The sequence below is a fragment of the Cutaneotrichosporon cavernicola genome (assembly GCF_030864355.1).
Source record: "Cutaneotrichosporon cavernicola HIS019 DNA, chromosome: 3".
In the NCBI taxonomy this organism is placed as follows: domain Eukaryota; kingdom Fungi; phylum Basidiomycota; class Tremellomycetes; order Trichosporonales; family Trichosporonaceae; genus Cutaneotrichosporon; species Cutaneotrichosporon cavernicola.
Window position 1 is genome coordinate 269,082 of NC_083395.1, and position 22,793 is coordinate 291,874.

Sequence of the window (22,793 nt, forward strand, 5' to 3'; positions counted from 1 at the left end):
TGGTCAGTGAACGTGTTGACCTAATCTGTCAAGGGCAGCTGATAGCAGACGCTCGCGGCGTACGTCGGATACATCCCATTCGGTGGAACACGGTGTGTTAGTTGCCCCGCCTGAGTAAGCTAACTCTGCCGCGCTGCCAGCTTACCACCGCTCAATGAGGGTTGGCGAGGGCGATGAGACGCACCGGCCCCTCGACGGCAGTGTATGGTTGCTCGCCACTCTCAACATTCAGCCGCACCCGGGGTGCTCTTCAGGCATTTCGGCGTCACTCCAAGGTGAGCTCACGTACTCGGATTGTAGCTAACCGCAGAGCGTGGCCACTAACGCGGTCAATCTTGTTCAGAAGTGCAAGGGTGTCACTGTACCGACCCTCGCTGGCCCCGCGTAGCTTGCTCAATCACATGCGTGTATGTATACCTTCTCTGTCTACGGTATGTCTCCTACTTCTCCTTCTCCTCGTTCATGACCTCGTCAAAGACGATACACACGGCAGCGATGAGCGAGACGTCGACACCCGGCGCAATCGTGACGTAGTACGTCTGTTTGTCCGCAACTATATCGGTAACCGTGACGAGCTTGCGGCTAATATGGGCGAGCGGTATACCGTTCTTGAGCTCGATGTTGGCGCTAACACCATACATGTCGCCATTGAGCACAAGCGTGTGTTCCTTGTCGTCCTTGTCCACAGCCGTCGCCGTGAGCTTGGACCCGGCTTTTGTCAGCTACATCCCTCAAAAACTTACGCGACCACTTCTTGACCACCTTGAGGACCTCACGCCCACGGTGGTCCTCACCGACGGTCGTCTTGCGGATAGATAGCATCTTGTCCGACAAGTTGAACAGCACCTTTCCGTTGGGCGACTCGATTTCTGCGTCAGCAAAGTATGGAGAGGACTCACTTTTCCGGTCGTGAAGGGTCATGTACTTGCCCTTGCACTTGAGAACTGTCTTGCGCGTGTTGGCGTCGGTGATGCCAAAGTCGTCCTGCCGTCAGTGTTGACTCTTGCCCATCTCCGCAGCGTTCCGTCTCCCATTCGCCTTCTCCCTCCCACTCGCCGCATTGACCCAGCCAGTCCTCTGCTCTATCTACCCGCCCTTCACCTCTGTTATCGTGTCGACTCACCCCAGACATGCTCCAAGCTTTCTCTTTAAGACAAAGCGTCGTCGGAACTTGGGCCACGAACTCGTCGTAAACCGCGACTGGGGGAATGACCGGCACGAGCTCCTTGGAACCCGAGGCGTGGAACATTGTCATGAGACCCATTGTGAGTAGGGGTTGAGTGAGTGGGTGAGTGTGTGATGTTGAATTCTAGTCTCCCGTTCCACAGTGTCTCTCATGGCCCAGGATCATGTTGTTGGTTGGGGGGGTGGGGAGTGGCGAGACGCGGTTTTGGGCGCAATTGGGCGACGGCAACGCGCGGAAGTGCCCTGATGCGATCGACTTGACGTCACCGCACCCAGCCGTGTGATTACGGGTGATCGGCTTCCCAACCGAGCCACGTGGACGGACCGCGGATGTCCGCAGTCGTTGGATCGTTGTGCATGTCAACATGTCAACCGTTCTTTCAACTTGACATCTCCTGCGAGCTCGTATGGACGTCGTGAGTGGAGATGGAGAACGGGATGGTGTGGTAGGAAGATGATCGACACTGCTCTCGTCCAATTCCAATCGACAGTGGGCAATACAGTGAGTCACTTAATGCTGTGGTGTTGGAATGGAGAGCTGATGTAGCTAGCGGCGGTTCATGACTTGCAGAGTACAGCTCGCCGATCGCCGACTCGCGGTGTGACTGTCTCCCACAATGTCAGCACACTCAGGCGCTCAGACAGCAGCGCCGTAAAGGCGTTCATCCGCCCAGCGTATCATGCCTTCCTGATCCCACTGGACTGCCCACGAAGCGCATAAGGAGCACCTTGGTTCCTCAGAGCTTGAAGGCATCTCAACTCCAACTCTCACACCAGTACTCACAGTCAATTCACCGCCTCTCGATGGCAGGCGAGATCCCTCTCTACCGAATTCCTTGGACTGAGTGCAGATATGCAGAGTAAGCTGTGGTGATGAGCAAGATGAGCAATTCCCCAGCCGACGCTGTCTTGTTGCTTCTTGGCGTTGGGCGGTGATGACTTTGAGGGCGTAATCGACGAGAAGCAGAGAAGCAGTCATGATCGGACCATGCCTTGGCCCAGATGTTTGGGCCCTAACCCCAGGAGAGGTCCGAGTGTCTAGGCCCTGTTTCCTTTTCCTACTGACTGCGCAGCCAAGAACTCACAGACCCCTCACAATCCCCTCACAATCCCCTCTCAACTTGACACAGCCTCTATCGTCACACTTAACAATCACTTCACTAACCCTTCTCCACATCCCTCCCCACTCAATCCACTTGACAACAATGGGCTTCGGTGACTTTGCTGCATCCATGCAGAAGGTCGCACTCGACCAGGGCGATAAGCCCAAGGAAGGCAGTACAGACCGCGGCCTCACTTCCAAGCTCATGGACGCTGGGATGAAGTATGCGTCGGGCGGCAAGCCCCCCAGCCAGCCCCAGTACGGTCAGCAGAACCAGCAGGGCGGGCATGGCGGATACAACCAGGGCTATGGCGGCGGAGCAGCCGACTCGTACTACAACCCCGGCGGGCAGGGTGAGCTTACTTTCCACTGAAGAGCTGACACCAGGCTCGCATGGCGGATACGGAGGCTCGTACGGACAGCAGGGTGGGTTGCGCGTTTGCGCGTGAGGAGGAGCTGATCGCAGGTTACGGAGGCGGATACGGCACGCAGCAGGGCAATGGGCAGCACGGTGGCCAGCAGCAGGGCCAGTATGGTGGCCAGCAGCAGGGCCAGTATGGGAACCAGCACGGCGGGTACCAGAACCAGAACCAGGGCCACTCGGGCTCGTCAGGCGGCCTCGCTTCGGGCCTCGGCGCCCTCGCGTCCATGGCGGGCGGCTCGAAGCCTCAAAACCAGCAGCAACAGCAGCAGGGTCACTCGTCGGGCGGCCTCGCGTCGGGCCTCAGCGCTCTCGCGTCCATGGCGGGCGGCTCGAAGCCTCAAAACCAGCAGCAACAGCAGCAGGGTCACTCGTCGGGCGGCGGCCTCGGCGCCCTCGCGGCCATGGCTGGTCCCGCGCTCGCCGCGTACTCTGGCAAGCCCTCGAAGCCGTCGGGCGGACACAGCAGCGGCGGCAGCCTCCTCTCCATGGCGGCCGGTATGGCGTCGCACGGCTCGGGTCAGGGCGGCGGCAGCGCGGGCAAGGTCGGCGGTCTGATGGCGCTTGCTGGTGTCATGGGTGGCGGTGGCAAGCAAAGCGGCGGAAGCGGCGGTGCACTCGGTACACTCGGTGCGCTCGCTGGTGTTGCTGGTGCGATGAGCGGCAAGCGCGAGATTGGAGAGGAGGACAAGCACGGCCAGAACAACCAGCAGAGCCAGTACGGCCAGTCGTACGGCTCTCAGGGCGACCACCGCGTGCCCTCCCCCCACCAGAACGAGCAGGGCTACAACCAGGGCTACGGCCACAACGACGGCCGTACTCCCACTCCACCGCACGGCGAGGCGGCCAACTACTACAACCAGCCGGGCTCGTACCAGGCCCAGGGCTATGGTCGTTAAAGCGCGTCGGGTTTGATTGGATGAAGCGACAGGGACGAGAAGCATGTACATGAGATCACGACCGGGCTTTGGGTTCTTGTCATTATAGAGCAGAGTAGAGTAAAGGAATGGATACACGATGAGGGCAAGGAACTCGATGTAGTGCGATGTAGTGTTGGTCGTGGTGCCAAGCGTCCTACTGCCAAGTGGGTAGGTAGGAGGTGGACAGAGATGACGCGCGTCCTAGGAACAGGTGGGGTGGGATACGTCATAGACCCTGCCGAGGTTGGGCTTTGTTCGCCATCACACGGTCTTTCGGTGTCGAGGACTGCGGATAACCGATCAAGGAAAGGGGTTGCACAGCCTCACTCAGATCTCCCAACTGCCACGCGAGCTCGAGACGAGATCTGCATTCTCACTGCACCCACCGCGTCACCCCACTTCTATCTCACCTTCCTTCCATCCCTCCTTCAACCACTCCTTCACTCCAAACCATCACAATGTCGTTCAACCAGGGCGGTAACTACGGCTCGGGATACACTCCCCCCGGCGCGCCTGGCTCGTACCAGCACCCCGGCTTCGGTAACCACCCCGCTCCTCAGGGTGGGCAGCCACAGCCACAAGGCGAGGCTGCAAGCTATTACAGCCAGGCGCCGCAGCCGCAGCAGCATGGCGGCGAGCAGTACGGCGGTCAGCAGCAGCAGCACCAGCAGCAGAACTACCAGCAGCACCAGCAGCAGCAGAACTACCAGCAGCACCAGCAGCGTGAGTTCGAGGAAGGCGACCTCCACTCGACTTGCACGCCCCGCTGCAACCTCGACCCAGCTCCGGGATATGGGCTGTAGCTGACGGCAGCGTACAACCCTCCTGCGCAGCACGCGCCCCCTCCCCAGCAGTCCAATTCGTACGGCTCGGGCGTGGCCGGGATGGGCCTCGCGGGTATCGCTGGCGCCGCGGTCGGCGCCATTGGCGGATACGCCTCCGGCCACTCGAGCGGTGGCCATTCGAGCGGTGGCCTCGGCAGTCTCGCTAGTTCGGTGATGGGCGGCGGTAGCCACTCCCCCGGCAAGGACCACAAGGACAAGGACAAGAAGGACAAGGACAAGAAGGACAAGGACAAGGACAAGGACAAGGACAAGAAGGACAAGGACAAGGACAAGAAGGACAAGGACAAGGACAAGAAGGACAAGGACAAGGACAAGGACCACAAGGACAAGGACAAGAAGGACAAGGACAAGAAGGACAAGAAGGACAAGAAGAAGTATGGGTCGCACGGGTCGGGGTCGGGCTCGGACTCTGAGGGCAGCGGCGGCAAGAAAAAGTACAAGCAGAAGAAGCGCAGTGGCTCTGGCTCGGACTCGGACTAGACACCACTCGGGAGCTGCTGGGAAGGGAATGAGGTGTGTAGATAGAGAGGCATTGTAGATATTAGAGGTCGTAGCATCGTCGTGACCATGCACGTTCGTCACCATGTGCTACCTTGGGCTAGATGTGAACTGGCAAGCTCGGAGGTATGATCTAGCTCTCGTGCTTTCATGACCGGCTTCACTACTGGCGGCACGGCAACGGCCATACCCGGCGACCAAGACCGACACTGCTCACCACATAACCCCAACCATTCCTCATCTCCTCAACTCCCACTTCCTCCCTCCCTCCATAGCATTCTCTCCCGTTCAACGCCGCCATGTCATTCTACACCCTCCCGCACGCGCCCACGATCCCCGTGATCGAGTTCCACCCACACGTCCCCGACGCAGCCATCGCCGACCTCCGCCATCGCCTGGCTTACACAGCACCCCGTGCGAGGACATGGGATAACACCAACGGCCCGGGACACCTAGGCACGAGCCACGACTGGGTCTCGGACATGATTGAGAAATGGCGCGCCTTCGACTGGTGAGTTGCTTCCTTCCATCGTCCTCAAGCTAACTCAGGCGCGCGGTCGAGGCCGAGATCGCCTCGTTCCCCTCCTACCACGCGACGGTAGAATACAAGGGCTACAAGTACAAGATCCACTTCCTGGCTCTCTTCAGCGCTAAGCGCGACGCGACGCCGATTGTATTCTCGCACGGATGGCCCGGTTCCGTCCTCGAGTTCGTGCCCATGCTCAACCACATCAAGTCCAAGTACAGCCCGGCGACGCTTCCAAACCACATCATCGTCCCGGCACTGGTCGGGTACGGATTCTCCTCGCCGCCGCCGACCGACCTCGCCTTTGGGAGTTACGATAATGCTGCTATCCTGGACAAGATGATGGCGGGTCTTGGGTTTGGGCGTGAGGGTGGGAGGGGCGGATACTATGCCCAAGGCGGGGATATTGGGAGCTTTGTGACTCGTCAGCTCACCAAGTTTGACAGTTGCATTGGTGAGTACCGCTTTGGGTTGGTTCAGGCTATTCATCTCCAGCCATTGGGCTGGACGGGTACCACAGCGGTTCACCCGCCTTCATCTCCTTTTACTCCCCTCAATGCCCTCCTCGTCCTCGCCTCTGTCCTCTCCCGCGCTAACCCCAGGCATCCACCTCAACTTCTTCCCGATGGGCGTGCCGAACGGTGCGTCGGTTGACGACCTGGACGAGACCGACGCCAAGGCCATGGCGCGGGGCATGACGTGGCGCCAGTGGGGCGAGGGCTACCGCGTCGAGCACTCGACCAAGCCGGCAACAATCGGCGCAGTCCTCGACTCGTCGCCTGTCGCCGTGCTCTGCTGGATCGGCGAGAAACTCGAGGGCATTAACATCAAGGACCGCGCCAAGAAACTCCACTTCATCCTGGCCGACCTCAGCCTGTACTGGTACACCAACACGGCCGCCACGTGTATTTGGGAATACCGCTCTGTGAGTACTGAGGTGTGGCTGGGGCCTGCTGACTCCAGGCTTGGGGCAAGGACGGACATATGAACGAAGACTACCCCGCTCATATTGACAAGCCGGTCGGATACTCGCAGTTCATGCTCGAGATCATGCCTACGCCTATCCCGTTCATGAAGCGCGTCGCGAATATTGTGCACGCCAAGCGTCACCTCGAGGGAGGGCACTTTGCTGCCCTCGATGAGCCTGTTGCGCTGTGGGAGGACGTACAGGATTACGTCAAGGTTGCGAGCACGGCGGGCGCCAAGCTCTGAACGGGGCTCACGGGAGCCACGGTGCGGCTTTGAAGAGCAAGGAGTGACTGCTAGCAGGTTTGAGAGGATGGTAACGTGGTCAGAAGTCTAGACAGAGGATGCAAGATGTTGCGGCGTTGAGGAACAAGGGAGGATTCTTGACCTTGAACGCGCCTGTGTGAGTGCACGTGAGAATGTGATAGCCCCAACCCTTTCGATCAGCACGACAGGGCGCTCACAGTCACTGACCATCAGAACAAAAACGCGAGCTCGAACTTCTCCTCCCCGACACGCGCCTTGAAGTCATCAAGCGTCTCGAACTTGATGTAATCTAGCCTCTCGTCCGCGGTATCGTTCCCCACCCAATCATTTTCCGGAACGCTCTCCATGCCGATGCGCATCGACCTGCGGAGGTATTGGAGCCACACAGTGCGCTCCCTCTCGTCCCTGGGGAGATGCCTGGCCACCGAAAGACCGACCTCTAGGTGTTTCATCCACGTGCCGCTGCCCGCGCCAGGTAGTCGCCAAGAGAACGAGTTGACGAGAGTTATCCGCCTTGGGCTACACATGACGGGAAGTGCTTTTCCGATCGCGGTTACGACGAGCGACGCCTGTTCGTACGGGACTGGTGAGGGGGGGCCAAGTGAGCGAATTCGCCATCCAGAAGGTGGCCCCGTACTACGGACACCCCTATACGGAGGTTGAAAGAGTATGACGAGTTCAATGTCGTCCCGCCAGGAGCTCTGACTGGCGACGGGGAATTGAAGGGCGCTGGGTGGTGCCAGGCGGAGCGACACCAAGACCATTCCGTTCTTGTGGATCTGCGGATTTTGCAGCTGCAGACCCAAGTAGGGTGAAGGAGGGGCGTGGGCGCAGTACATTTCGCAAAGGGGAAGTAAGTCGAGCTTGAAGCTACTTTGATAGTCGCGTACCACACGGATATTGGGGAACTTGGCGATGAGGGCTATCCACTCTTCCAGGAGGTCGTCCGGTGAAATGTCCAGGATGCGAGTGTTGGTTAGTCCATCCCAGTGTTGAGGGGGGAGGCGGGGCGGTACCGCACCTTGCACGTGGAGGGACCGTGTTGTATCCCAACTGTGGGCAGCGATGTTGCGTTCCGGATGACTAACGGGTCCATAGGTCAGATGGGACCTCAAGAGCGACAGGTGGTCGACCAGAAGCGCGTCAGCGTGAGCCCGCCATTCGACGCAGACTCTACGCAAGACAAGGAGGGACGACCTCGGCGCAAAGTGAAAGATCCTGTCGATGATATCGGGGTAGGCGAGGTGGTCAACCTGGACAATCTTGGAGGCCCCACAGCAGTCTGACTGGAAGCCAACATCCGCATCGGGATGGACTTGCATTGGGTACATGTGCGCTTCCGAGCGGGTCTTGACGGACATCAAGTCACAAGCGATCTGGATGATGGATGTGTTGATGCTGCGTTGCTGACCGAGGGCGATTCGCCACCGCCCTGTGCAAAGGTGGAGGTTTTCGTGTTCCTAGGGCTAGTCGCAGACTCCGTGAATCCTCGTCTTGACTACTATTCCAACAATCATCGACATCTTTCTCGGTCCACCCTTTCTGGTGAGCATTACCTAAACCTCGCCCAGCGCATGCCTTGGCTAACTCTTCAGACCCAGTTCAGCCGCGACCTCAACGTCCGCCGACAACGAGGGAGATCTCATGACGTTCACTCACCCACCTTCCTCGCGAAGGGGTCGGAAGGGCAAGTGCGCGGCACACACCCAACCCGTCACCAACGCGAAAGCTCCCAAGGCCACGGGCCAAGCCGCTCGCGCCGCGTCAAAGAAGAAGGCGCGGCTCAAGGGGCGCGTGGAGGAGGAACGTCCTCACACCTCAGAGGAAGACGTTCCTCCCTGTCAAAACGGATACTGGATCCGTGCGCCGACCAAAAGGGAGCGCGAGGCCCTCCCACGCTTTCCCACCCTCAAGATGCATCACATTCACATCCCGCGCTCGAAAACCGAGCTTACCACCGCCCGCACGGCCCTCCTCGCCGCCGACGTCCTCGGCTTTGACACGGAGACGAGGCCAGCCTTCGTTAAGGGCCGGCCCGACACCGGTGGCCCACACCTCGTCCAGCTGTCGACGAAGACGGACGCGTGGCTGCTCATGATCCACCGCGTTCCAGGTGCACTGGCACTCGCGCGCGAGGTCATGGCGGAGCAGTCGATCATGAAGGTGGGGTTCGGACTGGCGAACGACGTCCAGACCCTCCCTGGCAAACTTGGGGCGCAGCTCAGGAACGTGTACGATTTTGATAGCCGCTTCGCCAAGGTCGGGTATGGCAAGAGTCTTGGTGTGCGCGGCGCGGTCGCCGTCGTGTTCAACCAGGACTTCCGCAAAGCCAAGAAGCAGACGCTGGCGAACTGGGCCTCAGACCACTACAACGACGCTATGATCTTGTACGCGGCCAATGACGCGTACATTCCCACCGTCCTTTGGGCCGAGATGGCGCGGTGGGATCAGGGGAGAGTCGACACCCCCAAGTGGTTCAAGGCTGGCGTGCAGCGGATCGCGCGGGAGCGTGCCACCGCACAGTCACGCGGCCTCACGAACACCCATGAGGATGGTGATTCCATGGAAAAGGGAGTTACTGACGACAGATGGCGATGATGTAGTGTACACGGGCTACCGCCTGGCCGCCGATCGGCTCAACGCCAACCAGTCATCGAGGTGCGCCACGGCACAGAGCGTGGCTGACCTCAGCCTTCTTAGTCGCCTTGACAAGCGATAGCGCGCGTGCGCAAGATACCCTGCATTCAACATTCCCCAGCGATCTATACGTGAGCGACTGCTGTAGTTTTTGTGTACGAGTCGGATATGTTGTTGTTTGTCCACAACAGAGTTGGAGCGAGGATTTGAGATTAGACACTCGTGGACGGAGACGGAATTGTGTCCGCTCCAATACAGCAGCTCACCTCAGCACGTTCCTCTCATTGTCCTCCCATCTGTTGCCAACGATCCAGTGTACGCCAACCGCAACCACAATATCTGGAGGTCCCGCCCACACATCTGTTCCATCGTCATGGTCCACAGGCGAGCCATGAGACGCCAAGACGTGATGCATCCAGTCTGGCGCGCCTAGTGGACCAGCTCCTCGTACTGATCATACCACAACCCTACTACATTGACAGGTGAGGAGCTGGCAAATTAAGGAACGTTTAATGGCAACTGGGTAAGATCACCAACCAGCTAGACTCATGGCCATCACACCACACCACACTAACAACCGGTCATAACCGCCGGTAATGACCAGCCCGCCCCAAACATTCCATGCAGGAACGCATGTCTTGTGGGACATGGGGGGCCCAATATCGGCATGTCTGAGGTTCATTAAGCCAGCACACGACAGTGGAAACTGCGGAAAGGCTTGGTGGCATTCCGCTCGACGCGCTGTCCAATCGTTGTGTTCGTGCTATCTTCCACTCGACTCGGCCCGCTGATGCCTCGAGCCGACTTACCCGCGCGTTGTGGCGCTCGTCACGTCATTCCTCGCGCTGCACAGAAGACGACAGACTATTGTGGCTGCAATGCCTGATGTATCAGTACGCGGGTCCTCGATGTCGCGATCCATGGGTTCGTCAACCGCTTACGGCAAGGGAAAGCAACGTGGTCCAAGCTGCTGAACAGTACAATGGCCCGGTTAAGTTCAGTGGCACTTCGGTAACGGCGAAACGGCGCGCGTGGCGCTGAGCAGGGATGAGGATTGCATGTTATGGCCAAGCTGGGCTGCGTCGCCGTCCAAGTGGCGTGGAACTCGGCAATCGGGGGCACGGTATCTTGGCATCTGCGGTAGAGTGCACGAGCTGGCTATCAATCGCCTGCCAAGCGCAAGCCAAGCACTTGACCTACTCAGCGACGGCAAGTGCCGCCCGCGGTTAGCCTGCAGACGTTCCCGGGAGCGGAGACGCCTCTGGAGGAGACCCTGCATGGCGCACCGTCACGTGTGCCTGGTTCTCGGTCACTTCGCTTCTGCCCGGTTATCTCGGCGTTCGAAACCCGATTCCCACCATCAAGTATGGTGTTGACGTCAATCCGGGCCTAGGTGCATATCTCATCACAGGATACCTAGAGTGTCGGCGTTGGAGGCGTTGATCCACTTACGCCTCACCCTGCCACCCTGCATCGCCACCTCCGGCTACCAGCTCGTCGCTACCACTCTCCAAGCCGATGTGTTTGTTACGTTTAGCTCTTGGTTTGTGACGCGGGCAGTCTTAGAGTGGGGAGGTGGGAAAACTGTGTCTCAGTTTTGATTGCGTGTCCCTAAGCTGACGGAGAGATGACTAGGGAAATACAAATGAGTTGAAGATGTGGTAAAGAAATACTACAAACCAACGATGACACTAACAGGCCCAGCCCCGCGGTCACGGCGTATTGCGAAGGAATGTGGAGGGTGCAGTCATCAGCTGATGTCAACGCGGTTTGCCCGCTGAGAAAATGGGTTGGCTAGAATGCCAGCCAAAGAACACTCGGTCTATTGTTTGCGGACTTCGGCTTTGCCTGATGGCGGGGTCAGGTGATTGCCGGGGTCGGGATCCGGCCCCGATCTCAATTCAGGTTGATTATTGACACAGTCAAGGCATGGGGCCAGAGGAGAGCGGAATGTACGGAATGAGTGGCGCCCATGTAACTGGACAGCGAGAGAGAAATGGAATGACAAGCAGCAAGCAGCGGTGCTTGCCGCTATGAGGCTCAGGGTGATGGCTGGGAGCCCGCGGGGCCCGGCTATGGATCTTGGGGAAGTGGCGGGTGTCACATGCAGGCCACTTGCATCAATGTGGATGGATGATCGTGGGTTAGACATTCGACGGATGCCATCTCATGCGCCAAGGGCCACCTCCACATCTCTCCCAGGTTCTTATACCAGCTTGGATGCTGGGAAATACTAGCCCCATCGCCCGTCTCTCATTTGCCCAGCAATGTCGTCCCCTTCACAGAACTCCAAGGAGGAGATCCGCCATGTAGAGCACACCAACGAGAAGTACTCGCCGGATGAAGGGCAGCATGTCGAAGCCCGTAACGACGCAGGCGAGGTCGACATTGACGCCGGTTACGACCCCGCGGACGTCAAGCGCGTCATGCGCAAGATCGACTTCCGCCTCATCCCCATCCTCACCATGATGTACCTCGTGCGTTCCATTGTCAACACCAAGCTGATGCCAGGTCTCGGCCATGGACCGTGCCAACCTCTCGCTTGCTCAGGCTGCCAACAAAAACCAGATGGTCAAAGACCTGGAGCTGCACATCGGGAACCGCTACTCGATTGCCACAATGATCTTCTTTATTCCCTACATCATCCTTGAGGTGCCGGTATGTGGAAACTTGCATTCCAAGAAACGCGCTGACATTCCAGTCCCAGGCCGGCCTCCGCGTATTCGGCGCCAAGATCTGGCTCGGCGGTGCAACCGTCCTCTGGGGCGTCATGATGCTGTGTACGTTCCCCGAAGAGACTGGGCTGACATTCAGGCATGGGCTTTGTCAAGAACTGGCAGCAACTCACTGCCCTCCGTGCCCTCCTCGGTGTCTTTGAAGCCACTCTCTTCCCCGGCGCAGCTTACCTCATCTCATGCTGGTATCCACGCCGGTTTATGGCGACCCGCATGTCCTACTTTTTCATCGCCGCCATGTTCCTTCAGGCCTTCTCCGGCATCTTGGCCTGGGGTATTGGCGAGACCCTCCACACAAAGTCGGGCCTGCACGGCTGGCAGGTGAGTCTCTCAATATCAGATCATGCTAACGCTCAAGTGGATCTTTATCATCTACGGCCTCATGACCATCTTTATCGGCTTCTGCGCCATTGTTCTCATCGTCGACTTCCCAGACAAGGCAACGTTCCTTACTGAGGTGGAACGCGAAATCGTCCTCACTCGTATCCAACGTGACCGCAACGACGCCGTCTACGACCACATCACCTTCAAGAAGGTCATGCACTACCTCACCGACTTCCGCATCTGGCTCTTCGGCCTCTTTTTCTGTGCGGCTGCCCTCTGCATCTACGCACTTGCCTACTTCCTCCCGCAGATTTTGGCCGGCATGGGCTTTGACAACAAGATGAGCCAGATCCTCACCGCCCCACCCTCTTTCTACTCGCCTATTCCGTGCATCATCATGGCCAAGCTCGCCGACAAGAAGAAGTGGCGGATGCAGGTGGTCGCGTTCAACGCGCTCCTCACCATCATCGGTGTCTGCATGTTCTCGCAACTCTCCAAGGACCAGACGGCTGCGCGCTACGTCGGTGTTTTCCTCGCCGCAGGCGGCTGCCAGGCCTCAATCCCGCTCATCACGGCTTGGTCCCAGACCTGTATCCGCTCGCAGTCCAAGCGCGCCGTCATGAGCGCCGTCGTCGTTGCATGGGGCGGTATTGGCGGTATCCTTGCTGGTGTCTCTTTCCGTCAAGCCGAGAAGCCCCACTACACCACCGGCATCTTCCTCACCGTCGGCCTTTCCGCGTTTGCTGTTGTCGGATCGATCGCCCTCTGGGTCTACTTTATGGCTGAGAATCGCAAGGCCGACCGTGGCGAGAAGATTCTCGAGGGTGACCCCGACTTCCGCTACCAGTAGAGTGGACATTTGAGTAAGGATCTTGGGAGTGTTGTATGTAGAGGGTAGTAGAGGGATGGGGAGGGTTGTACAATCAGTAGCGGCGGATAGGGACAGTAGGCAGTAGGTATAGTAAGAATGAAGCAGTCAAGCAATTCTATGCTAGGTGGGAGACAGTTTTCACAAGCTAACCCATTGGTCTGATTTTAAGATTGGTTGTAAAGGGGTTAGAGATTAGTAGAACATGAAATGTCACTCATCGTGAGGATGTCGTTGATTGCCACACTGGTTGTAATGCACAACCCCCGGAGTCTGTCAGATCTCCGTCCCAAGCAAGCTTTCGAGTCAACACTGCTACGCTAGCAGCTTGACTCAGCAAGGGCACTCACTGCTCACTGGAATGTCATGTTGGGGTGGTTGGGTGATGCGGAAGTACGAGCCGCTAAATCGAGCTAAGCGAGGTCGGCTGAGTCATTTGGACTGCGTGTACTGGCGGTGACTCACCACCAACATGCTACGCCACCACCATATCTACTTTGCATTCATCCATTCCATCTCCCTCGGCGGGGCTTCCATATTCTCTCACAGTCATGTCCGCCATCGTCCTTCCTTCCGAGCCTCCCAGCGGCACCTCGAGCCCGCCGCCAATCACAATCCGGCCCCGTCAGCCGGAAGACATGCCGGCCCTCTGTGACCTTTTGGGACGGCAGCAGTCTGCCACTCTTTATCCGGTCCAGTGGCCGCTATCGATGCCTATCCCCGACTTTATCGCGCGCCCAGGCGAGATGGTAGCCTTCGTTGCTGAATCCTCTGGCCAGATCCTGGGACACGTGGCCGTGCGGTATGGTCCTCACGGCCCAGCCAACGAGCGCGAGTTGACGGTCCGCTGGGCAAAGGCGCACGGCTGCGCCGAGGAAGACGTGCGCGTCATCACCGTTCTATTCACCGACCCCGCGTGGGCGGGCAAGGGCGTCGGGTCGGCCCTCTTCCGCGCCGCGACCCAAGCGGCGTTGGCGGGCGGCGGGCGGCCATGTCTCGACGTTGTTGTGTCCGACAATGGCCCGCTCGGGTTCTATCAGCGCCGCGGGTGGGAGATTGTCGGCGAATGGGACGCGCCGTGGGCCATGGGCAAGTTTCTCGTGTACCTAATGATTCTGCCAGTGGAGGCGGATGGTGTGACTAATTCGAATGCATCGGCGACTCCAGGACCAGCTACGCGGGTAGACGCGACTGGCCCGTAGCAGCCTTGTTGGGTGCTGTTTCGAGCCATGATTGAGCTGCTGTTTAGAGCATCTCACAGATGCATAGATTTGTTTCTACGCCTGTAGCGTATCGCTCCAACGAGACCAGTACGTTGCCGAGCCAGATGAATCGAGACAGTGCTTGCAGTGATTCAAGCAATCGACTCGACTTGAGAGTTGGTTGGTTGATACGGCCATTTCTCAGCCGTGACGTCAACACAACCACATGTTCTCGCTTAATGCCGGCCCATGCCGGCCCACCCGGCACCAGTTCAACCACCATCAACCAGCCCGACATACACTTGACTTCTCACCACAACTATCGCCTCGGCACGATGAGCACGTCCGACATCGCGCTCGAGCGCATCCCGCCCCACTCCGAAAGCTCTTACTCTCCCGAGTCGCCGTACGCCTCCGCCCCGGGTCCCTCCATAGCTCAAACACCCGACAGCGGCTCGACCAAGCAAGCGCGCGATGAGATCGAGCCGCCAGCCTCCCCCGTCTTGACCGACCGGGAGGTAGTGCCGCTCGCAAAGGCCGACTACGGTCGCGAGGCGTGGCTCTTCCTCATTGCCGGCACGGTGATCGAGACGACCGTGTGGGGCCTCCTAAACGCCGTAGGAGTGCTCGAACACTACTGGGCCGAGGAGCAGTTCCCAGGCCATCACGACACCGTCACCGTCGCAATCGCGCTGATGAACGGTCTGTCGTTCCTCGGCGTAGGGTTTGTCGGCCCGTAAGTCTACCCGAGGCCAAGCTGATACAGTCTCCTCACGACCTTTCCGCAATGGAGCAAGGGCGCGCAAATCGTCGGCCTCGTCATCTCCACTGCCGGGCTGATTGGCGCAGCCTTCGCCACTAGCCCAACACAGCTCATCGGGACTGTAGGCGTGTTATACCCCTTCTCAGCAGGTGAGTAAACGCAGGATCCGCTAATCAGCTCTATACCTCCCCTGCGCGACGCTAGTGTATGAGTGGTTCTACGAACGGCGCGGTCTGGCCACTGGTATCATGTTCGCCGGTACGGGCGTGGGCGGTACTGTCTTCCCGTTCCTCCTCGACGGTCTCCTCAAACGCTTCGGTCACAAGGCGACGATGATATCCTTCGGTGTTGGCTATGCGATCCTCAACTCGATATCGCTGATCTTCATCCGCCGCCGAGTGCCGCTCGGTGGTGCGGTCGTGCGTCGCCGTCCAAAGGTCGAATGGCGGCACTTTGCGACGTGGACGTTCGCGTGCGGATTCCTCGTCATCCTCCTGAGCAGCATGGGCAACTTTACACCCACCCTCTGGATTCCCAGTGCGTCCTACTGTCATATCCGCTAACCCCAGCGTTTGCGGACAAGGTCGGTGCCCATAAGCCTGGTGGTGTCGCCCTCGTCGCCATCATGAACGGTGAGTCCCATGTCTGCGACTAATGCTGATAGCTAGCCGCTTCAGTTCCTGGCAACCTCGTCATGGGCTGGGTCTCAGACCGCGTGCCCACCAAAGTGATGATCATGATCATTTGCTTTGGCGGCGCCATTGGCGTACTCCTCCCATGGGGATTGGGGACGACTTCGGGCCCACTGGTCGTCTTTGCTCTCATCTGGGGCCTGACGGCTCTTAGCATGCCCAGCATCTGGAGCAGGATCATCACTCCGATCTGCCAGAATGATGCGACCCTCCCAGCCCTCGTGTTCAGCATCTTCGCCAGTCTTCGAGGTGTCGGCAACGTCACCGCCGGGCCGATCAGTAACAAGCTCCTCAAGGTGGACGCGTTTCGCGGCGCGGCCGGGGCATACGGAACGAACTTTGTGCGTAGACGCGCAGGAGAGCTGACAATAGGGCGCAGTACTGGTGTACACAGCCGTCACGACGTTCGCGGGCGGCGTCTTCGGGGCGCTGTTCCCCGCTTAACGGGCACAAGGAGCGACCGGCCGACTGGGCCTCGTCGCTCACAGCCCGGCACGACGGTGCAGTTGCCCGGACTCGGTGCTGCTCAAGGCGAAAGCTGGACGAGTTGGAAACTAACTATCCATGCGCTGCCGGCTGCTCATCGACCGACGCTCGTGCTAATGATGCGCTGTACCAACTGGGCTACCCCCTGATGACTTGCAGCTGGGCCTGTAGACGCAGACGTAGACGTACGGGAAATGCATCAGTATCAGCTGCTATGTGTCTCCATTACCAAGTGGTAGGGGTTTCGGGCCTCGTGATCAGGCTTGGGGATTAGGAACGGACCCGGATCTCTAATTGAGCATTAGGACGGCAACTTCTCTTGGTTTCGTTGTCTGCCATGGCACCCGTCTCGTATGGCCATATCCTCTTGCCAAAGACCCAAGCTGACCCGGATGGCCCTCTGTGAAGAGTTCTGAATACATAGCTCGAAGTTGGCCCGACCTCATTTTCTTCAGTTTCTTCAGATTGCCTGCACCCATCGCGACGCAACACCCCGAAAAACAACTCTTCAAGATCCCAAAGCACCTCATATAAATCCTATACCCCAATGCACCCGCTCTCATGTAAATCCTACACCCCAATACATCCCAGTTTGCCCCGCGCGCTCTTATATTAATCCTACACCCCCATACATCCCAGTGCCCAGCGCGCTCTCGCCAAACCCACATCGAGCACAAACCATGTTTTCTCCTCACCCAAGCAATCTCGGCATTTTAAAGGCACGTGGCCTGTGCCTTTGATTCTGGCTAAACTGTCCTCACCTGGGGTCATCTTAAATTTTCCCCCGTTTTTTTCTGTCCAACTCAATCACAGCGTGGCGTGCGGAATGGGTGGTAAGTGGTACAAACGTCTGCACATCTCTACAGTCTATTATCTACTAGGTCTATGATCTATGATCTATGTCTTGACCAGCTCACGCATCGGTACCGATGCCGCCGGCGCCGGCGAACGCCGTGCCGTCATTGTCCCCGTCCTCCGGGTCCGGGTCGTACATGAACGAAGGGTTCTTGCTCTCGTAATTGACGTATGCGCGGAACGGGGTTGCCAAGCCCCCAGCATGACCGGGACGGAAGTTGATCATCTTGACACCGAGAGTCTCGGCCGCGCAGTGGCGTACGACCCAGCCAGTACAGGCGATGATCTTTGTGTCCGGGCCCGAGAGGGCACGCGTCGTCTGCGCCGCCTTGGAAAAACACTCGGCGTTGACGTATGGTGGGTCCACCAAGACGACCGCAGCTTGCTCCTTCATTCCGCCCAGGGAGAGGGGGCGGGCAAAGTCGTAGAACCGAAACTCGGGGAAGACGGAGAAACGCGAGTCGTATTCGAGGAGAAGGAGTTTGTTCGGCACGCCCATTTTCTATTGTTAATAGGATTACAAGGGGAAAAAAAAACATACCTTGAGCATGAGGAAGACGGACGGGCTCGAGATGAGAACGATCGTCCCGCCCTTGGCTTGCGAGACACACTCGCGGGCGAGCTTGCGCGCCGTGTTCTCGTCGTTCCAGAACTGGCTCATTCCCCACAACTCGGGAAACGCATCCATCGACCACTCCTTATCGGCGGAGAGGTTGTCAGCGGCCGTATAGGCCGCTGCCATCTCTTCGAGAGCCTGTGAGTCGGCCATGAATTGCGCAAGGGCCGAGACGGCAGCAGAAGAGAGACCGACTTCAGGAGAGCTGCCGAGCGGGACCGGGTGGGAGGCGGTGGCGAGCATTGCGGACGTGGATGATAGTGCGAGGGGGAGGCGATATGGGGTGGAAGGGGGCCGTCGAAACCATCAAATTGTTTGCGATGGAGGAGAGTGGTGGGCAGTCTGGGGATAATATGTCTTGTTGATCTGCGCGTCGCTCGGCGACGGCGCGTCAGATTTTTCCACCCCCCTGCCCTGGGTTCTGGAGATCTGGAGAGGGGCCGAACCGGGGGGACGGACCTCTTGTGGACCGCGTCATCTTGGCTTGCGGAGAAGTGGCTTGCGTCGGACTGGTTTGGTCTGCTTGGCGCCCAGAGGAGGGGGGCCAGAGTCAAACGGACCCCTCAATTAAGGGTCCAAATCTACCTGCTGGTCTTGGCACCGAGTCGGACCAAACCACCATCAACGTTCGTCCGGTGCCTTTTGGTTGCTTGGCTGGGATGTTAAACCATAACATGCGGCCCAGCTGTGGGGTTGTTGTTGGGAGAGTTATAGGGAGAATGCATACACATTGCGCAGGAAGAGGAGGATGCGTTGTCACTCAATTCGCCGAGATACGAGTGGAGATTATCGGGGTTTTGCCGCTCAAACTCGGTCCGGCCGCTCTCTTTCCGCTTCTGATTGTCGCGTGGACGTTCCGAGATCCGTCGGGGACGACTTTGTTACATTTCCTCGCTGTTGTTTTGATTCCGCAAAGGGTTCGTTTAGAGGTAAAACATACCAGTTCATTCCTAGCCAAGCTGGTGTGTTCCGCAAAGGTCATCTCGCCCGAAAGGCCAGTCCTCGACAAGATCTAATGAATAGACTTTGAAAAAATGGAAAAAGGCAGCTCAAGGTGTACGCTATAAGTAAGGGATTGAGAGGGTTAAAGCTCACACTACCATCTGGTGGCTCATCCTCTGGCCTTGTAGACCGACTTCTCCTCTCCAACATGCTGTCTGCTGATGCCGGCCACACCGGAGGTACAAGCCCGTTGCAATCGAGCCGTAGCCGTCGTCACATGGTTTGGAGAGCAGTGCAGAGGGCGCAGCCTGAGTGACGCTCGTTCAAGTATACCGCAGTAGGGGACAGCAGGTGAGGGGCCTGCTGTCCGCGACTGCGGGGTCGAGCTCATGGTCCAACCTCGCACCAAGCACCGCCCTACTTTGGGCTCGACGGAAGGCTCTGGTGAACAGCCCAGTTGAGTTCGAATGCGTCAAAGTCGAACAGGAACGTGTCAAAGAGCTCTCCCCCCCCAGGGACCGAGACGTCCTTCTGCCATTAGCACCTTGACACCGTCGACCAGCAGCGTTCAGAGAGGTATGGTCACAGGGGCGATGATTTAGGACCTTGCGCCCAGCCGTATTGGATAAAGCTTAGCCTTATGTTCACTGAAAACCCCAGAATGGGGAGCAGGATGGGAGGGGTTCAGGCGTTCGTGCCATGTGAAGCGGAGCTCCTCCACTCGGCCCAAGTAGCTAGCCACATCAGCACTCACCGGCGGGTCCAGGAACGCGCGCACCGCCGCCACGAACGGCGTGATGCTCCACCGCTTCGCAAGCATCTCGAGGATGCGAATCGCACGCCGCAAGTCCGCCTTAAGACGATTTGTCCTGCTGTCAGCGCATTCAAGAGGGGACTCACGCAGCAGGGCCCGGCTCCTCGCGCTTAGCGGCGTACACGAGAATGAGCGCAGCGAAGAATACCATATCGACATATCCCGGCCACATCACGCTCTCGCCCTTCCCAGGCAAGCCACAGCATTCGACCGCCCTGCGTTGGCGACCGTCGAGCTCGTGCGCCAGTGTGCGCAGAATCACTCGGGCGCTGGCCACACATGTCTCTAGTGCGTACGTGTGCTGCAATGCGGTTGGGGCGAGACTGAGTGCGGGGCGAGAGAGTGCGATCACCTGCTGTCGGTACAGGCAGGTGAAGAGGGTTTTGTAGGGCGAGCGAACGTCGTCTGCGTCCGGTGTCTGGTGTTAGCGCTGCCGGTGAAGGACTGACAGCCTCGCCGTCGGCGTCAAAGCCAATGTCGTTCCACCAGCGCTCGAGCTCAGTGCGCAGCTGCAGTGTCTCCTGGGCCTGGATCGAGCGATACCGCAGGCTCTTGTTGAATGCCTCCATCGCCTGGCCCATCAGACGTGAGATGCCGACGAGCGAGAACGCCGGAAGTAGACGCTGCCGCTGTGGCTCAGCGGGCTGGTGGCTCTCGACACTCTGTCCCTGAACCTGTGGTGAAGTCGATAGGGGTTCATGCGGTGACTCGCTCACGCGCCGCCGTTTTCGCCGGTCCTCGGGGCTGGCTTGATCATGACGTGCTGGATGGCCTTCGGGGCTGGGGGGACAGAGGGGATGCTGCTCGCTACCACCAGGAACACACGTGTCGACGTCCGTGTCGTGCAGCATGATCGGAACCCCAAACTCGGCGGTGAGCAGCCGGTCAAGGGTGTACAGCGACCAGAAGACGCGCTTGCGCATCTCACGCTCAGCGGTGGACGTAAAGGTACCCGGATACCGGTCTGGGCAGCGGTGGAGGCCGGCCTCAAAGGCAAGTTCTGGGCTTAGTTCAATCAGGTGATGACGTACTGGTCACGGTGCCGCTGAGGTGCATGGCAGGGCGGAGGCGGCGGGAGAGATACATGAAGAGCATAAGGGCCACGAGGGCTTGGATCGCGAACAAGTCATTGATGCTACCACCCTGGCACGCACTGAGGACCAGGTGGCCCAGCATTGTTGCTTGGCTCGTGGATGCTAAGCGAGGGAAACCGGCGCGCGCGGCGGTCCCATCATCGCCGATCGCGACAATGGCTTTGAAGATCGCCGTGAGTGCCAAACTCTCAGCGGGGGAGAGGAGGAAAGCCGGGCCGTCAGGCCTGGTCGTGGCAGCGGTGAGGGCGGCCTCGTAGGCGGAGAGGACGTACGCGCCGTCGAGGAAGGGGAAGAGAGGGTGCCATGTCTCGAAGTAGGATTCTAAGGCAGCGCGGAGACCGGCAGCCAGGAGGTCAGAGGCACGGAGACTGAAGTGCTCGTACACCACACTCTCATCTGGCTCATCGGCGGCGCGACTCGTAAACGCCTGCTCGATGCCCGGTGCTGCGGCGTCGGCCTGCGCCCGTACCGTGTCGGCGAGGTAAACGCCAGACGCGGACCCCGCGAAGCGAGGGAAACCGCTCTTCGGTCAGCTTGTCTGCAGGGACACACACTGGAGAAGCGTAGAAGCGGCCGCGTTCGTATGATTGGTTTGATTCCATGGAAGATGATGCGGAGCCGAGATGTTTCCAGAGGTGTCACTTGGCAAGTCGGGCCTCCTTCGCTCCCGAAAGGCCGGAATCACTTTGGTCCGCTTTCCACGTGTTCAACAGCTCCGCTCCGCACTCTACTTGCGTCCACCACCCTCCCACTCTACACTCATCTCATTCACCTCTTAAGCCCACTCACGCCCGACATGAACTCACTATCTCGCACCATGACTGTCGCCCAGCATATCCGGTACAAGGCGGAACATATTGCCGCGTTCGTCGCCGGCCAGCGCAAACAACTGAAGGCAGACCGGCCGCTGCTCGTGTCCATGCAGGGGCCGCAGGGGTGTGGTGAGTGGGATGGGGATGGGGAAAGATGTGCTAGAGCTGATATCAGGTAAGAGCACCCTTGCGGCGGAACTTGTCCACGTCCTAAACGACCAGGGGATAAAGTGCGCCGTCGCATCGATGGATGGTGAGTCGTTGGGTGGGCAGGGGGCAAGGTGTGCGGGTGGGCGCGAGTGTCGACCGATGCGGTTCTTCGGCAGTGACAGACAACCTACACGCGTACTCTTCATCCTGGCCCACATTCCAAGAACATGGAATCCATCAGAAGCCAACCACCTCCATCAACTCTCGGCACAGCTGACAGCAGACTTCTACCTCAGACACGCGGGACTCAAGGCCGTCGCGGCGGCGCATCCCAGCAACGCAATGCTGCAAGGCCGCGGTCCGCCGGGAACGCACGACCTCTCTTTACTGGCCGATGTCTTGAACTCGCTTCGAGCCCGCTCACCCTCACCATGCAGTCCGCTCTTCCTCCCGACGTTTGACAAGTCGTTGCACGGCGGGGAGGGTGACCGCGGCCATCTAGTGCCACTGAAGGAGAGACTCGACGTCTTCGTCCTCGAGGGCTGGTCGCTGGGCTATGGCCCGCTACCCGAGTCCATTGCCCGTGAACGATGGGCGAAGGGCAAGACGGCCAGCCAACATGACTTTGAGAGCATCCAGACGCTCAACACCAATCTCGCCGAGGTGGAGGCGCGGATTGGTGGCCTTTTCGATTGTCATGTCTGCATTACGCCCATGGATTTCTCGTTCGTATACGAGTGGCGCACGGAACAGGAACATCGGATGAAGGAGAAGAATGGAGGACGGGGGATGAGCGACGAGCAGGTGCAGGCGTTTGTGGACCGGTACATGCCGACATATGAGGTGTTTGGGGATGTGAGGCCCAAGCGCGAGACGCTTACCATCACATTCAACCGTGAGAGGGAGATTGTAGAGCCAAAACGCGGGGATGACGGACGTAGTCGAATGTAGCGAGAGCATATGCATAGTAGTTGTTGCCGAGGGTGCTTCCGACCTGGTCCATGCTCACTGGGTCAGGTATCGACTCAGTTGAGACTTGAGACTCAACGAACAGGCTTGAGCAACGATGTGCC

At 58.8% G+C, this 22,793-nt stretch overlaps 11 protein-coding genes across 11 annotated transcripts; 8 read left to right on the forward strand and 3 right to left on the reverse strand.

The window, feature by feature from the left end:
* Positions 1-440: 440 nt before the first annotated feature.
* Positions 441-1,264, reverse strand: CcaverHIS019_0301000 (uncharacterized protein; the record flags this gene model as incomplete). The annotated part of the gene is made up of 4 exons (XM_060598509.1): positions 441-712; positions 744-869; positions 900-984; positions 1,124-1,264. 4 exons carry the CDS (start codon positions 1,262-1,264, stop codon positions 441-443), a joined length of 624 nt encoding a protein of 207 aa, XP_060455296.1.
* A 1,126-nt stretch (positions 1,265-2,390) lies between these two features.
* CcaverHIS019_0301010 (uncharacterized protein) lies at positions 2,391-3,607 on the forward strand (the record flags this gene model as incomplete). Its single annotated transcript, XM_060598510.1, has 3 exons — positions 2,391-2,640; positions 2,675-2,713; positions 2,754-3,607. 3 exons carry the CDS (start codon positions 2,391-2,393, stop codon positions 3,605-3,607), a joined length of 1,143 nt encoding a protein of 380 aa, XP_060455297.1.
* Positions 3,608-4,086: 479 nt separating this feature from the next.
* Positions 4,087-4,953, forward strand: CcaverHIS019_0301020 (uncharacterized protein; the record flags this gene model as incomplete). The annotated part of the gene is made up of 2 exons (XM_060598512.1): positions 4,087-4,351; positions 4,442-4,953. The coding sequence occupies 2 exons, from the start codon at positions 4,087-4,089 to the stop codon at positions 4,951-4,953; spliced, it is 777 nt and encodes a 258-aa protein (XP_060455298.1).
* Positions 4,954-5,270: 317 nt separating this feature from the next.
* On the forward strand, positions 5,271-6,709 carry CcaverHIS019_0301030 (uncharacterized protein; the record flags this gene model as incomplete). The annotated part of the gene is made up of 4 exons (XM_060598513.1): positions 5,271-5,482; positions 5,521-5,951; positions 6,100-6,422; positions 6,461-6,709. The coding sequence occupies 4 exons, from the start codon at positions 5,271-5,273 to the stop codon at positions 6,707-6,709; spliced, it is 1,215 nt and encodes a 404-aa protein (XP_060455299.1).
* A 1,100-nt stretch (positions 6,710-7,809) lies between these two features.
* Positions 7,810-9,449, forward strand: CcaverHIS019_0301040 (uncharacterized protein; the record flags this gene model as incomplete). The annotated part of the gene is made up of 6 exons (XM_060598514.1): positions 7,810-7,878; positions 8,146-8,275; positions 8,326-8,349; positions 8,460-9,284; positions 9,319-9,388; positions 9,422-9,449. The coding sequence occupies 6 exons, from the start codon at positions 7,810-7,812 to the stop codon at positions 9,447-9,449; spliced, it is 1,146 nt and encodes a 381-aa protein (XP_060455300.1).
* Positions 9,450-11,634: 2,185 nt separating this feature from the next.
* Positions 11,635-13,276, forward strand: CcaverHIS019_0301050 (uncharacterized protein; the record flags this gene model as incomplete). The annotated part of the gene is made up of 5 exons (XM_060598515.1): positions 11,635-11,844; positions 11,879-12,025; positions 12,069-12,147; positions 12,182-12,423; positions 12,461-13,276. 5 exons carry the CDS (start codon positions 11,635-11,637, stop codon positions 13,274-13,276), a joined length of 1,494 nt encoding a protein of 497 aa, XP_060455301.1.
* A 569-nt stretch (positions 13,277-13,845) lies between these two features.
* On the forward strand, positions 13,846-14,496 carry CcaverHIS019_0301060 (uncharacterized protein; the record flags this gene model as incomplete). Its single annotated transcript, XM_060598516.1, has 1 exon — positions 13,846-14,496. The coding sequence occupies one exon, from the start codon at positions 13,846-13,848 to the stop codon at positions 14,494-14,496; it is 651 nt and encodes a 216-aa protein (XP_060455302.1).
* A 335-nt stretch (positions 14,497-14,831) lies between these two features.
* CcaverHIS019_0301070 (uncharacterized protein) lies at positions 14,832-16,395 on the forward strand (the record flags this gene model as incomplete). Its single annotated transcript, XM_060598517.1, has 6 exons — positions 14,832-15,232; positions 15,263-15,408; positions 15,437-15,796; positions 15,829-15,891; positions 15,937-16,292; positions 16,324-16,395. 6 exons carry the CDS (start codon positions 14,832-14,834, stop codon positions 16,393-16,395), a joined length of 1,398 nt encoding a protein of 465 aa, XP_060455303.1.
* A 955-nt stretch (positions 16,396-17,350) lies between these two features.
* EFM5 (uncharacterized protein) lies at positions 17,351-18,151 on the reverse strand (the record flags this gene model as incomplete). The annotated part of the gene is made up of 2 exons (XM_060598518.1): positions 17,351-17,794; positions 17,834-18,151. The coding sequence occupies 2 exons, from the start codon at positions 18,149-18,151 to the stop codon at positions 17,351-17,353; spliced, it is 762 nt and encodes a 253-aa protein (XP_060455304.1).
* Positions 18,152-19,267: 1,116 nt separating this feature from the next.
* CcaverHIS019_0301090 (uncharacterized protein) lies at positions 19,268-21,360 on the reverse strand (the record flags this gene model as incomplete). The annotated part of the gene is made up of 6 exons (XM_060598519.1): positions 19,268-19,381; positions 19,605-19,719; positions 19,751-20,082; positions 20,114-20,664; positions 20,696-21,281; positions 21,313-21,360. 6 exons carry the CDS (start codon positions 21,358-21,360, stop codon positions 19,268-19,270), a joined length of 1,746 nt encoding a protein of 581 aa, XP_060455305.1.
* A 215-nt stretch (positions 21,361-21,575) lies between these two features.
* Positions 21,576-22,671, forward strand: CcaverHIS019_0301100 (uncharacterized protein; the record flags this gene model as incomplete). The annotated part of the gene is made up of 3 exons (XM_060598520.1): positions 21,576-21,699; positions 21,746-21,823; positions 22,004-22,671. 3 exons carry the CDS (start codon positions 21,576-21,578, stop codon positions 22,669-22,671), a joined length of 870 nt encoding a protein of 289 aa, XP_060455306.1.
* Between the last annotated feature and the right edge of the window lie 122 nt (positions 22,672-22,793).